Raw genomic sequence first — 14,325 nt, 5'->3', positions numbered from 1 at the left:
GGTATCGGGGGATTTAGACCAACGCAGGCAGGTGGGACTAGCGTAGCGGGGACATGATGGCTCATGTGGGTAAGTTGGGCCGAAGGGCCTGTTTCCACACTGTTATCACTCTATGACTAAGTAACTTGCTTTCCCTCTCTCTCCCCCTTCCTAGTTCTCCGACCAGTCTGACTGTCCTCCTGATTAAATGTTATCTCTGTATGCTTCGTTGTCACCTTCTCCTTCCTAACGATCTATTCTACATTTTCCTTGTGCTCCATCCCCATTTGATATCTCATTTTCACATCTTACACTTCCTTATCTCAGTGTCTCCCTCCCCCCTGACTCTTCAGTCTGAAGAAGAATCTTGACCCATATTGTAGAGTGATAGCGTGGACACATGCCCTTCGGCCCAACTTGCCCACAGTGGCCAACTTGTCCCAGCTACACTAGTACCACCTGCCCGCGTTTGACCCATATCCCTCCTTCCCACCACCCTTTGTGTGAAAAAGTTACCCCTCAGATTCCTATTAAATCTTTTCCCCTTCTCCTTAAACCTATGTTCTCTGGTCTTCGATTCACCTACTCTGGGCAAGAGACTCTGTGCATCAATGGGCTGGGCCGATCATTTTATCAGGATTGTACGAAAGGCCCACAATAGTCAGATGGAAATAAACAAGTATATATCTAGGGGTTTGCGGATGGCAGAAGGAATAATAGGTTTGTAATTGGAGATGATGTTTTTAACTTCCAACTTATCGGCTGGGACTGCCATACTGCGAACCTCATGTGACAACTGTGCAATATGTTGGTGAGATTGGACTTGATGTATTGCATGCAGTTCTGATCACCTAGGTATAGAATAAACATTGTTTAACTGGAAAAGGAGCAGAAAAGACTTGCAGTGTTTAAGAAAGAACTGCAGATGCTGGAAAAATCGACGGTAGACAAAAATGCTGGAGAAACTCAGCGGGTGAGGCAGCATCTATGGAGCGATGAAATAGGTGAGGTTTCTTTCGAGACCCTTCTTCAGACTGATGTGGAGGTGGGGGGGGGGGGAGAAAGGAATAGGCTGTGGGAGAGCTGGGAAGGGGAGGGAAAGGAGGGAGAAAGCAAGGAACACCTGTAATTGGAGAAGTCAGTGTTCATACCGCTGGGGTGTAAACTGCCCAAGCGAAATATGAGGTTATGCTCCTCAATTTGCAATGGGACTCACTCTGGCCATGGAGGAGGCCCAAGGTCAGATTCGGAATGGGTCCCACTTAGTCTAGTATATATATATATCTCCACTTTCTCCTTGTGATCTCTAATTATTGTACAGGGGTCGGCAACCTTTTTTACATAGGGGTCAGAACCCTCCGGGACTAGCTGCAGCAAAGATCCCAGGAAGGTCGCATGCGAGCCCCGTGTCTAGCTGCAGATCCGTTGTCCGGTCCCGGCGGCCGCTCGCATCCGAGCTATTGAGCAACGATTTGCTATGAATGAGTTGCTGGCATCAAAGATCCTATAGCGATCCTTGCTATAGGGGGGTTGCACGTAAGGTCATAGGGCTTGACGCACGGAGCCGCTCAATCCATCTGGAAGACATCCGTCACTTCCGGTATATGTTATTAATGCAAGAAACGCGTACTTTCCTACCTGTTAAAAACCGCCAAAATGTTGAATTTTTGCGCTGAAAAAATTTGTGGAAGTCGGGGTAAGTGTGAGAGACATGTACCCAACTTTAGAATTCCAAACGTGAAGCGAAATGAAGGTAAAGAGAAGCGAGAGCTGAAGGGACAACAGCAGCTAAAGTGCTTGGTAAACATTGAAAATATTGGGAATTATCGCGTTTGCTCACTGCATTTCATCAACAGTAAGGCATTATTTGTGTTTTTTCTTGATTCCTTTGGTATCTAAAAAGTCTCAGAAGTGATCAATCTGGCTGTAAATTTTTCTTCAGATGCGTTTTCATTTTGCACGTAAAAACCCACTTGAGAACCATGGGCAATTAAAAAAATTTACAGCCAGATTTATCACTTCTGAAACTTTTTTAGATCAAGAAATCAAGAAAAAACACAAATAATGCCATAGTTGATGAAATGCAGTGAGCAAACGGCCAATGTTCGCCAAGCACTCTGGCTGTTGTTGGCCCTTCAGTTCTCACTTCTATCTACCGTCATTTCTCCTCACTTTTGGAATTCTGAAGTAGGCTAAATGTCTCACACGCTCATCCCGATTTCCATAATTATTTGCAGCGCAAAAATTGACATTTTCGGCGGGTTTTAACGGGCCCGCTACGCTGGAAACAATGGTAAGTGCCTACCTGCAGTACATCGCGTGTAATCCATTTGGAGTTGCCCAGCAACAGTACGGGTCATGGGTCGTGACCCGACTGCCGTGAAACCTCCCTATTGGATCTGTGATTCTTGGACGTGACGCGATAACTTGGCGACCGTGGACACGGAAGTTGCTCGGGTACTCGGCAGCAGGTAGGAGCAAAGATCCTATACCTCCGCTCCGCTATAGGATCTTTGGGTAGGAGCGGAGCTTCGCTGCGCGGGTTTAATCCAGCCCGAGGTCCGGGCCCTGATGCAGCCCACGGCTGGGGCAGAATCCGTGCTGTTTGTACAACCCCTTCTCACTCCCGCCCGCTCTCCACACCCCGACCTCGGGAGATGCCCGCTTCAATGCAAACAGTAAATGCTGGAGACTGGCAGCAAACCGGGCGGCATCATAAATGGAATAGTGAATATTTCAGGTCCGAGAGGAAGATCATCGCGGGAGATTAAAACAGCAGGGTTTTAGTGTCCGGCAGTGACTGCTCCTGGTGATGCAGAAAAGTGGAAGGCAGGGACTAGCCGGGCAGCCATTTTAGGAGAAGCTGCAGATAGACACAAATTGTGAAGGAACTAAATGTCTAAATGTCATTTAAATGCACAATGATCACTGAATGCACAAAGGTCACTGAACGGCGGAACAGGCCCTAGAGATTGAATGGCCTAGTCTTGTTTCCCCGGACTCTCAATGAACTATCTATCCATTTACTTCCCGCAACTTAAAACAAACTTTTTTTCTGAAGATAGAAACAAAATGCTGGAGTAACTCAGCAGGACAGACAACATCTCTGGGGAAAAGGAATCGGTGAAACATAGAAAATAGGTGCAGGAGTAGGCCATTCGGCCCTTCGAGCCTGCACTGCCATTCAATATGATCATGGCTGATCACCCAACTCAGTATCCTGTACCTGCCTTCTCTCCATATCCCCTGATCCCTTTAGCAACAAGGGCCACATCTAACTCCCTCTTAAATATAGCCAATGAACTGGCCTCAACTACCTTCTGTGGCAGAGAATTCCAGAGATTCACCACTCTGTGTAAAAAATGTTTTTCTCATCTCGGTCCTAAAAGATTTCCCCCTTATCCTTAAACTGTGACCCCTTGTACTGGACTTCCCCAACATCGGGAACAATCTTCCTGTATCTAGCCTGTCCTAGTGAAGTCTCGGGTCGAGGCCCTTCTCCAAACTGTTTTTCTATTTCCCAGACCTGAATAAGGGTTTCAGACGAGAAACATAACCATTTTTTCTTCCCGCAAATTTGACTGGCCTGCTGAGTGTCTCCAGTAATTTGTTGATCTTATGGATTTCCAACAGCTGCGGTTTTTTTTATTTTGCTGCTTTCTCGCCAGCCGGTCCCAGATTGTACTCTTCTGCCCAGGGCAAAAATAGCACCAAGTAACAGCCACGTCATCTAGTAACCCACCCTTGAAGGCGGCCGTTCCTGGCACCCCAAGCTGCTGGGGGTTCTCCCGACGCCAGAGTACCATCACCCGGCGAGAACATCGGGCGCCGTGGCGGCGACTGTGGAGGCCTCAATAGGCCCGACTATGGGTGGACAAGAGGATGGGGACTGGACTTTGTGCCTTCCCCCACAGTGGGAATCACTGTGGGGGGATGTTTTGGTGTTGAATTTCTTTATGAATACTGTGTTGTATTTTTATTAGTGTGCTGCATGGACATCAGAATTTCCCCTGAATAAGGGGATTAATAAAGTATTTATCTATCTATCTATCTATCTTGACATTGAATGGCATTACCATCACTGAATTCACTGCCATCATGGGGGGGTCCATCATTGACCAGCACACAAACAATGTGGCTACAGAGGAACTGCAGAAGCAAGGTGACTGGTGAAAGGCTTAGATAGAGTTGGCGTGGAAGAGTCTCGGACTAAAGGTCATAGCCACAGAATTAAAGGACGTTCTTTAAAGAAAGAGATGAGGAGGAATTCCTTTAGAGAGTGGTGAATCTGTGGAATTCTTAGCCACAGAAGGCTGTGAAGGCAAAATCAGTGGATATACTTAAGGCAGAGATAGATAGATTCTTGATTAGTACAGGTGTCAGCGGTTATGGGGAGAAGGTAGGAGAATGGGGTGAGGAGGGAGAGATGGATCAGCCATGATTGAATAGCGGAGTATAGTTGGGTCTGTGAGACATCATCAGTAAGATAGGCTATCCCAATAGAAATGGAAAAAAAACTGATCAAGGATGACTGACTGGCAGAAATGTCCTGTTCAAATGTAGAAAAAACATGAGAACTTCAAGCCAACAACATGCCTAGAGTGATGTGTAAGAAGGTGCTGCAGATGCTGCTTTAAACCGAAGATACACACATAAAGTTGGAGTAACTCAGCGGGACAGGCAGCATCTCTAGAGAGAAGGTATTTGTGACGTTTTGGGTCGAGACCCTTCAGTCTGAATGTTGAGATGTTGTCCATAGGCTGTGTTGGTCCTCACTGTAACAGTGCAATTTCACTGCATGCCTGAGTGACCAAATATTATTTTGACTAAAATGGGGACGTGTACCTATTGATGTTTTGTGTGAACTTTTACAGGGCACGCAAGCAGTGGGTTTGTCTATGGGAATCTCAAACTTAACCTGGAGTGTCAGACAGGTCCTCAATCCTTGAATCTGGAAGAGGAAATGCTCATCTGTTGCATCAGGAGAGACGACAAACCACAGTGGGGCAGTGACACTCACTTCTGAAGGAGGGTGTTCAAGAGCACTGACCGTGCAAAGAGCTTTGGCCATTTACACAGCCGCAGAAGGAGGCTGAAACCAAACACGTGTTCCATGTGTGTGAGGTCTTGATGAATCAACCTGGAGACAAAGGAGGAAAATAAGTCAGTGAGTGACCAAATAGTTTCTTGCTAAAAGTGATATCAGTGTGAATTCTTGAGCCTTTGAAAAGAAACAATTTCCCATCCAGCTAGAAACTTGAGCATCTGCTCTGTGTGTGGAAAGAAGCTGGCTTGTTTAATCCTCCTGTTGAGACACCATTGATCTGGCTCCCTGAGAACACACCAGCACATCGTCACTGGAGACGGGGCATTCAACTGCTCCAAGTGTGGGAAACCTGGATCCACACGATCACCCACCCGCTGGTACACCAGTGAATTCACACCACGGAGAGGCCCTGCTCCAGCTCTGAGTGTGGAAACTGATTCATTCAGTCGTTCATTATGACGGCATGCCAGCAGGTTCACACGTTCACCTGCTCTGAGTGTGGAAAGAGATTTGCTCAGTCATCCCATTTGTTGATACACCAGCGGGTTCACGCAGGGGATACGAAGTTAGAATGCTATGAATGTGGGAAGAGCTTCCCGTCGTTATCTAGTCTGATAAGGCATCAACGGATGCACACTGGAGAGAGGCCGTTCAAATGCTCTGAATGCGGGAAGAGCTTTGCTCTGTCAAGTACCCTGAGTAGACATCAGCGAATTCACACCCAAGAGCGGCCGTTCAAATGCTCTGAATGTGGAAGGGACTTTATTCAGTCATCCCACCTGCACAAACACCTGCGAACTCACACTGGGGAGAGGCCATTTATTTGCTCCGAGTGTGGGAAAAGATTCCCTCGGTCGGACACTTTGCTAATACACCAGCAAAATCACACAAGGGAGACACTGTTTACCTGCTCGGGGTGTGGGAAGGGATACCGTCACTCATCCAGCCTGAGGAGACACCAACGAATTCATACTGATGGCAGATCATTTATCTGTTCTGAGTGTGGAAAAGGATTCCTTGATTCAACAGACCTGCTGGTGCACCAACAAACGCATGCAGGGGATAAGCCGTTCATCTGCACCAAGTGTGGAAAGGGATTCACTGTGCATCGCTATCTGCTGAGACATGAGCGACTTCACGCCATGGCGAAGCACTTCAACTGTGCAGAGTGCGGGAAAATATTCACTCGCTTATCATACCTGATGAGGCACCAGCATTCTCACACCGGGGAGAGGCCGTTTACCTGCTTCGAGTGTGGGAAGGGATTCCCTCGGTCGGCCACCTTGCTAAGACACCAGCGAATTCATACTGGGGAGAGGCCATTTATCTGCTCCGAGTGTGGGAAGGGATTCACCCGGGCATGTTCTCTGCGGATACACCAGCGAACACACACTGAGAAGGATTAACCATGCTGTGTGAAGAACCCTGCAAACCCTGTTAGGCTTTATTTCTGATACTATTGGTAACTCCTTTAACTGGACTGAGGCTTCATATTCTGCTGCTTTGATCATTGTCTCAGATCCTAAGTCAGACCACCAGGTGGTGCCGAACGATGGCTACCTCGCCAATGGTCTGTCTCGCCTTTATCCTTTGTGTTTTTAGTTTGTTGTAAAATGTATGTTTTAGTTTATTTTTAGTTTTCTATTATGTTATGGGGGGGAGGGGAAACTCTTTGATTCTTTTTTCCTCGACGGAGATGCAACATTTTCTGTGTCATATCACTGCGGCCTAACATCGTGGAGCTGGCGGTCCCTGTCGGGGTTCGACCTTGGGAGCTCCAACCGCAGAAGCCTGTGGACTTTAACATCGTGGAGCTCGAAGTCCCTGGTTAGGGACCGGCTTCGGGAGCTCCAAGTCACGGGAGCTTCGATTGCCCCGACTGTGAATCGTTCGACTCCTCCGACTGTGGGAGAAAAGGAGGAAAGAGGATAAGACTTTATTGCCTTCCATCACAGTGGGGAATGTGGAGGAGCTGCTATGGTGGATATTTATGTCCATTTTTATGTAGTTATGTGACTTGTTGCTTTTTTTGGTATAACTGAATGGCAAAGCAAATTCCTCGTATGTTGCTAATTATTTTTGAATGGAATAAAAATGGGGGAAATGTAGGAGCATGGAATAAGGCAACCTTTTTTCCTCCAATATCAAGGAACTGCAGATGCTGGTTGACCATAGAAAGACGCAAAGTGCTGGAGTAAGACTGCAAGCTTCTAAGTCAAAGGAGCAGAATGAGGCCATTCGGCCCTTCGAGTCTACAATGCCATTCAATCATGGATGATTTATTTTTCTCTCTCAACCCCATTCTTCTGCCTTCTACCCATAGCATTTGACACCCTTCAATGGTTCAATCGTACTTTATTGTCACTTGTACCAAGGTACAGTGAAATTATGTTTTTTATATTTCCTTCAGTAAAAGTTACTATGCAAAGTAATCTTATACTATTACACTTACTAATCAAGTTTAGGCAGCATCTCTGCAGAACATGGATAGGACTTCGGGAGCTCCAAGCCACAGGAGCTGTGATCGCCCCGACGTGGGAGCTTCGATCGTCCCGACTGCGGATAGTTCAATTCCTCCGACCGTGGGAGAAGGGGAAAGAAGATAAAACTTTATTGCCTTCCTTCACGGTGGGGAATGTGGATGAGCTGCTGTGGTGGATGTTTATGTCAATTTTTAATGTAATTGGGGTGTCTTGTTGCTTTTTCTGGTATAACTTAATGGCAAATGAAATTCCTCGTATGTTGCAAAACATACTTGGCTAATAACTTACTATTATGATTGTCATTCTGATTCTGATTAAATGTCTCTAATGCACACACTGTGCAGTAGAAAGAGAGGCCATGCTACCCAGCTGAATTTTCCCCTTATTTCTGTTTAACACCAATTCCTCCTCGCTCACCCTGCAGGAATGTTCTAGCAATGTTTTTTTCCTTTGAGTTCCCTCGGTTTCCCGTGAAATGCATCCCTGCTGTACATCTCGATCCCTGCCTGTGGTAACGGATTCCACATTGTCCCCGCTCTGTGGGTGAAGATGTTTCCACTGAATTCTCTGCGGGATTTACTGTAGACTGAAGGGCAAGCCGAAGCCTCACTGGTATCTTGTCCCAGACAATGCTTGTCCCTCAAGTCTCTGATGCCAGCAGATATTAGACTGGCTATGTGACTCATTGTTCCCAATGCTTTTTAACAGTGGGGGTCATTTTATTTGCTTTCAAAGGCTGGATGCCACATAGTTGGTGATACCTCATTAATGCATGTCCTCTAAAATCTCAACCATTGGGCGTCTTGTCAATGGAATTGGGTCAGAAACCAAACACGATGAGCACATAAAATGTGTAGAAAGAAACTGCAGATGCTGGTTTACACTGAAGTAAGGCACAACCAGCTGGAATAACTCAGGTCAGACAGCATCACTGGAGAAAAGGAATAGGTGACGTTTCTATTCCTTTTCTCCAGGTGAAATATCATCTATTCCTTCTCTCCAGTGAGCTGCCTGACATAAAATAGGTCGAAGTCACCATGGTTTTGTGAAAGGGATATCTTGCCTGACAAATCTGTTGAAATTCTTTGAGGAATTAATGAGCAGGATGAAAAAGTGTCAGTGAATGTAATTTAGCTGAATTTTCAGAAAGCTTATGATAAGGTACCGCATTTGAGGTTGCTAAAGAAGATGAGAGCCCATGGTATTAGAGGGAAAATACTTGCATTGGACAACAGATTGGCTGAACGGCAGAAGGCAAAGATTGGCAATAAAGGGGGCTTTTTCTGGTTGGCTGCCAGTGACTGGTGGTGTTCGCAGGGGTTGGTACTGGGGCTAGTACTCTTCATGTTGCATCTTAATGATTTGGATGAAGGAATCAAGGGCTTTGTGGCTAAGTTTGCAGATGATAAGAAGATGGGCGGAGGGACAGGTAGTGTAGAGAAAGCAGAAGGACTAAGGTTTAAGGTGAAGGGCAAAATATTTAATAGGAATCTGAGGGGTAACTTTTTCACACAAAGGGTGGTGGATGTATGGAACAAGCTGCCAGAGGAGGTAGTTGAGGCTGGGACAATCCCAACATTTAAGAAACAGTTAGACAGGTACATGGATAGGACATGTTTGGAGGGATATGGACCAAATGCGGGTAGGTGGGACAAGTGTAGCTGCGATATGTTGGCAGATGTGGGCAAGTTGGGCTGAAGGGCCTGTTTCCACGCTGTATCACTCTATGATATAACAATTACAGCACGGAAACAGGCCATCTCGACCCTTCTAGTCCGTGCCGAACACGTATTCTCCCCTAGTCCCATATACCTGCGCTCAGACCATAACCCTCCATTCCTTTCCCGTCCATATAACTATCCAATTTATTTTTAAATGATAAAAACGAACCTGCCTCCACCACCTTCACTGGAAGCTCATTCCACACAGCCACCACTCTCTGATGTGCAGCTTTGTTGATTCATTGGCTTCGGTAAAATTTTAACTTGTCCCCAGAGTGTGGAATAATATTAGTGTATGGGGTGACCGCTGGTCGGCGTGGACTCGGTGGGCTGCTGGGCCTGTTTCTGAGCTGTATCTCTAAACTGAATCTTTTGAGACAAGACTCCATAGATTTCACGGTGGAGTCAACACAGGCCTTATAATCTGCTGTGAATTTACAAGATTCAAAGAGGGAGCAAATTCATGCTGGCTTACATTAATGCTACATTTAAAACATGGCTACATCTTAATTATTTCCTTAAGTACTCATTCTGGAGGGTTCCTAAAGTTAAAAAAAAGACCATATATGATGGTAGACACAAAATGCTGGAGAAATTCAGTGGGTGAGGCTGCATCTATGGAGAGAAGGAAATGGTGACGTTTCGGGTGGAGACCCATTTCCTTCTCTCCATAGATCCTGCCTCACCCACTGAGTTTCTCCAGCATTTTGTGTCTACCTTTGATTTTACCAGCATCTGGAGTTCTTTCTTAAACAAGACCATATATGAACTGACAATTCTGTAATATCTGCATCACATTTTGGAACTGGGACTATGATTTGCAGGTGGGATAAGCGTAATAATGGCTCTTCTGATATTGAGGCTGCTGTTCAAATTCCCTGTCCATGGACCATGTTAGAGTGAGAAAATGCGTATCCTTTAAAATCTGCTAGTTTTGTCAGAGATAAGTGAATATATATATATATGGAAAGATTATATGGCTTCAGAGAAAAAAACAGGATCATTTGGATAGCTCCTTGAAAGTAACATTAAGTAATATTAAGCCAAATGGTTTGCATTTCTGTGCTGTTCCAGAGATGTCATGAAGTGTGTTTCCCCGTTCATGACTGGTACTCGGCTTTCGCCGGCACCGAGGGATAAGATGAGAGATGCAGCCGACAGCCTACGGTCCGTCGGGGAACGTGTTTCTCGGGAGTTGGAGCAGAGTTGAGGTGGAGTTAGAGTTCCTTCCCAGCGCTGGCTGTAAGCCTGGGGCCACCACTGCTCCAGGCCGGTGTCCCGGACTGGGCTGGGACACTCGGGAGGGAACAGTCCAGTAGCAATTCAACAGCGTTTGCAACACCGGAGACCTGTGTTCGATCCTGACTACGGATGAAACACAGGTCTGTACACACGCAGCAGCTCAGCTGCCGAGAATGTTTATCTCGAGTGACCTATGACCTGGGCATGCGCAGTTGAAATACCGAACTCGCTTATCTAAGATAAAGGGAATAACATTTAGTGCAAGGTAAAGTCCATTGCAATTTCTCACGGTCATGGATGGAGCTGTTCTCAAACCATGCTGTGATGCATCCGATGAATTGTTTCTTACTGCACATCTGAGAAGTTTAATGAGAGTTGTTGGGAACATGCTGAACATTCTAAGCACCTAGTGGCATTGGTATGCTGCTTTGCTTCCTGAAGTCGACCACTATCTCCTTTGTCTTGCTAACATTGAGAGAAAAGTTGTTTAATTGACACCAGGTTACCAGATTCTCAAACTCCATTCCTTAAAGTCATTTGGTCTATATCCCTCCAAACCTGCCCAATCCATATACCTGTCTAACTGCTTCTTAAACGTTGGGACAGGCCCTACCTCAACTACTTCATCTGGCAGCTTGTTCCATACACCCACAACCCTGCCAGCACAAGTGTCCACAAGTAACAGCCATTTCTGCCTGTCATCACATTGGATGACAGGCAATAAGGGAAAGTTTCCCTTTCTCTGGGGTTGACGTCTGGCCGCTGGGCTTGTCCCACAACCTCGGCAGTGAAACATTACACAGTGCTTCTCCTGCACTCACTGTCCTCCATTAGCTCTCTTGGGCTCAACCCACCAGGGATATTCCTCTTGTTCTACCCATCCCCTTCCCCCACTTTCTCTCCCATGAAAACGACTTGTTTATCCTTCTTTCCAGTCCTGGTAAAAGGGCCCAGACCTGAAGCGAATAAATAGTTCTTATTCTCGCTGTGATCACTTGAAGGCAGTGAAGGCTTTTAAGGCAGAGATAGATACATTCTTGGTTAGTACATGTGTCAGAGGTTATGGGGAGAAGGCAGGAGAATATGGTTAGGAGGGAGAGATAGATCAGCTATGGTGGAGTAGACTTGATGGGCCGAAAGGCCTAACTCTACTACTATTCCTTATGAACTGCCACTGCCCACTCAGTAGCAAATTGACCCACATACGCTTGGTATATGGGAGGAAAACACTGGGTCACAGAGAGAGAACAGGCCAGAATCACACTGACAGCATGCGGTCAGGATTAATCACAGATCACAGGATCTACGGGGCATCAGACTGATTCCATTGGGCTCCAGTACAGGCAACATTTGAGCCAGAGCTTTGGAAAGGTGATAAGTTGCTATAGAAATGCACTTTAATAAATAAGAAGGGTCTCGACCCGAAACGTCACCCATTCCTTCTCTCCAGAGATGCTGACTGTCCCACTGAGTTACACAAGCATTTTGTGTCATCTTCACTTTAATAAATACATTGGGTCACATGATCACTTGTACAGCTCATTACACTCAAAATATCAGGGGCAAAATCTGTGAAGCTGGAAAAGAAAGGTCATAAAAAAATCTCAGTGGGTCTGGAGAACATGGATAGGACTACATTTCGGATTGTCAACTCTTGACCCAAAACAACACCTATCCATGTTCTGCAGAGTTGCTGCCTAAACTTGATTAGTAAGTGTAATATTATAGTAGTACTTTGCATATTAATACTTTTACTGAACGGAATGTAAAAACGTAATTTCACTATACCTCGGTACAAGTGACAATAAAGTACGATTGAAGAGTTACAAACGCTATGGACAGAAGGCAGAAGAATGGGGTTGAGAGGGAAAAATAAATCATCCATGATTGAATGGTGGAGTAGACTCAATGGGCCGAATGGCCTAATTCTGCTCCTTTGACGTAGACGCCTGCAGAGTTACTCCAGCACTTTGCGTCTTTCTTTGGTTAACCAGCATCTGCAGTTCCTTGTTAACGGAGGAAAAAAGGTTGCCTTATTCCATACTCCTGCATATCGCCCATTTTTATTCCTTTAAAAAATAATTAGCAATATACGAGGAATTTGATTTGCCATTCAGTCATACTAAAAAAACCAAGACACACATCTACAACAAAAATTGACATAAACATCCACCACAGCAGCTCCTCCACATTCCCCACTGTGATGGAAGGCAATAAAGTCTTATCCTCTTTCCTCCTTTTCTCCCACGGTCGGAGGAGTCGAACCATTCACAGTTGGGGGCGATCGAAGCTCCCGTGACTTGGAGCTCCCAAATCCGGTCCCTAACCAGGGACGTCGAGTTCCACAATGTTAAAGTCCACAGGCTTCCGCGGTTGGAGCTGCCGAGGTCGATCCCCGACAGGGACCGCCAGCTATACCATGTTGGACTGCAGTGTGGACAGAGATACGACACAGAAAATGTTGCATCTCCGTCGAGGAAAGAATTTTAAACAGTTTCCCCTTCCCCCCACATAATAGAAAACTAAAGATAAATTAAACACACATTTTACAACAAACTAAAAACACAAAGGATAAAGACGAGACAGACCATTGGCGAGGCAGCCATCGTTCTGCACCACCTGGTGGTCTGATTTAGGATCTGAGACAATGGTCAAAGCAGCAGAATATTAAACCTCAGTCCATTTAAAGGGGTTACCAATAGTATCAGAAATAAAGCCTAACAGGGTTTGCAGGATTCCTCACATCTCATGGTTAATCCTTCTCAGTGTGTGTTTGCTGGTGTCTCAGCAGAGAACATGCCCGTGTGTATCTCTTCCCACACTCGAAGCAGGTAAACGTCTCTCCACGGTGTGAGATTGCTGGTGCCTCTTCAGGCATGATAAGCGAGTGAATATTTCCCCACACTCTGCACAGTTGAAGTGCATTGCCCCAGCGGGAAGTCGCTCATGTCTCAGCAGATTGTAACGCACAGGGAATCCCTTCCCACATTTGGTGCAGATAAACGGCTTATCCCCTGTATGCATTTGTTGGTGTTTCAGCAGGTCTGTTGAAGCAAGGAATCCTTTTCCACACTCAGAACAGATAAATGATCTGCCCACATGGATTCGCTGATGTTTCCTCAGGCTGGATGGGTGACGGTATTCCTTCCCACACCCAGAGCAGGTAAACATTCGCTCCCTTGTGTGAATCTGCTGGTGCATTAGCAAGCTGTCCGACCGAGGGAATCCCTTCCCACACTCGGAGCAAGTAAATGGCCTCTCTCCAGTGTGAGTTCGCAGGTGTTTGTGCAGGTGGGATGATTGAATAAAGTCCCTGCCACATTCAGAGCATTTGAACGGCCGCTCTTTGGTGTGAATTCGCTGATGTCGACTCAGGGAACATGACAGACTGAAGCTCTTCCCGCATTCAGAGCATTTGAACGGCCTCTCTCCTGTGTGAATCCGTTGATGCCTTATCAGGCTAGTTGACGACGCAAAGCTCTTCCCACATTCAGAGCATTCAAACTCCGTATCCCCAGCGTGAGCCCGCTGGTGTATCAACAAGTGGGATGACTGAGCAAATCTCTTTCCACACTCAGTGCAGGTGAACGGCCTCTCCCTCGTGTGAACCTGCTGGCGTCCCGTCATATTGAATGACTGAGTGAATCCGTTTCCACACTCAGAGCAGGAGCAGGGCCTCTCCCTGGTGTGAATTCACTGGTGTACCAGCGGTGGGTGACCGTGTGGATCCAGGTTTCCCACACTTGGAGCAGTTGAATGTCCCGTCTCCAGTGACGATGTGCTGCCGTGTTCTCAGGGAGCCAGATCAATGGTGTCTCAACAGGAGGATTAAACAAACCAGCTTCTTTCCACA

General features: G+C 46.3%; 4 protein-coding genes across 4 annotated transcripts in view; 3 read left to right on the top strand and 1 right to left on the bottom strand.

The window, feature by feature from the left end:
- LOC116981549 (zinc finger protein 239-like) overlaps positions 1-7,134 on the top strand; it is a 26,447-nt gene extending 19,313 nt beyond the window's left edge. Inside the window, exon 2 of the mRNA XM_033034649.1 lies at positions 6,891-7,134. The gene's annotated coding sequence lies outside the window, so the exon portion shown is untranslated. The remainder of the gene's footprint in view (positions 1-6,890) is intronic.
- The window catches only part of LOC116981574 (oocyte zinc finger protein XlCOF15-like), a 293,177-nt gene that overhangs the window by 180,814 nt on the left and 98,038 nt on the right, over positions 1-14,325 (top strand). The gene's annotated exons all lie outside the window — the stretch shown is intronic.
- LOC116981635 (zinc finger protein 850-like) overlaps positions 1-14,325 on the bottom strand; it is a 19,712-nt gene extending 5,387 nt beyond the window's left edge. Inside the window, exons 1-4 of the mRNA XM_033034721.1 lie at positions 13,259-14,325; positions 13,061-13,111; positions 5,934-5,973; positions 5,000-5,119 (exon numbers count right to left, since the gene is read on the bottom strand). Coding sequence (XP_032890612.1) covers positions 5,000-5,119; positions 5,934-5,973; positions 13,061-13,111; positions 13,259-14,099 — 1,052 coding nt within the window. The 5' untranslated portion in view covers positions 14,100-14,325. The remainder of the gene's footprint in view (positions 1-4,999; positions 5,120-5,933; positions 5,974-13,060; positions 13,112-13,258) is intronic.
- Positions 2,378-7,134, top strand: LOC116981555 (zinc finger protein 2 homolog). The gene is made up of 2 exons (XM_033034664.1): positions 2,378-2,450; positions 4,854-7,134. The coding sequence occupies exon 2, from the start codon at positions 5,482-5,484 to the stop codon at positions 6,430-6,432; it is 951 nt and encodes a 316-aa protein (XP_032890555.1). The 5' UTR covers positions 2,378-2,450; positions 4,854-5,481; the 3' UTR covers positions 6,433-7,134.

Source organism: Amblyraja radiata, chromosome 15 (assembly GCF_010909765.2).
Source record: "Amblyraja radiata isolate CabotCenter1 chromosome 15, sAmbRad1.1.pri, whole genome shotgun sequence".
Taxonomy (NCBI): domain Eukaryota; kingdom Metazoa; phylum Chordata; class Chondrichthyes; order Rajiformes; family Rajidae; genus Amblyraja; species Amblyraja radiata.
This window is presented reverse-complemented; position numbering and strand designations above follow the sequence as displayed.

Bases quoted from the DNA above. Each gene is read 5' to 3' on its own strand.
- LOC116981555 (XM_033034664.1), top strand. From the start codon at position 5,482: ATGACGGCATGCCAGCAGGTTCACACGTTCACCTGCTCTGAGTGTGGA.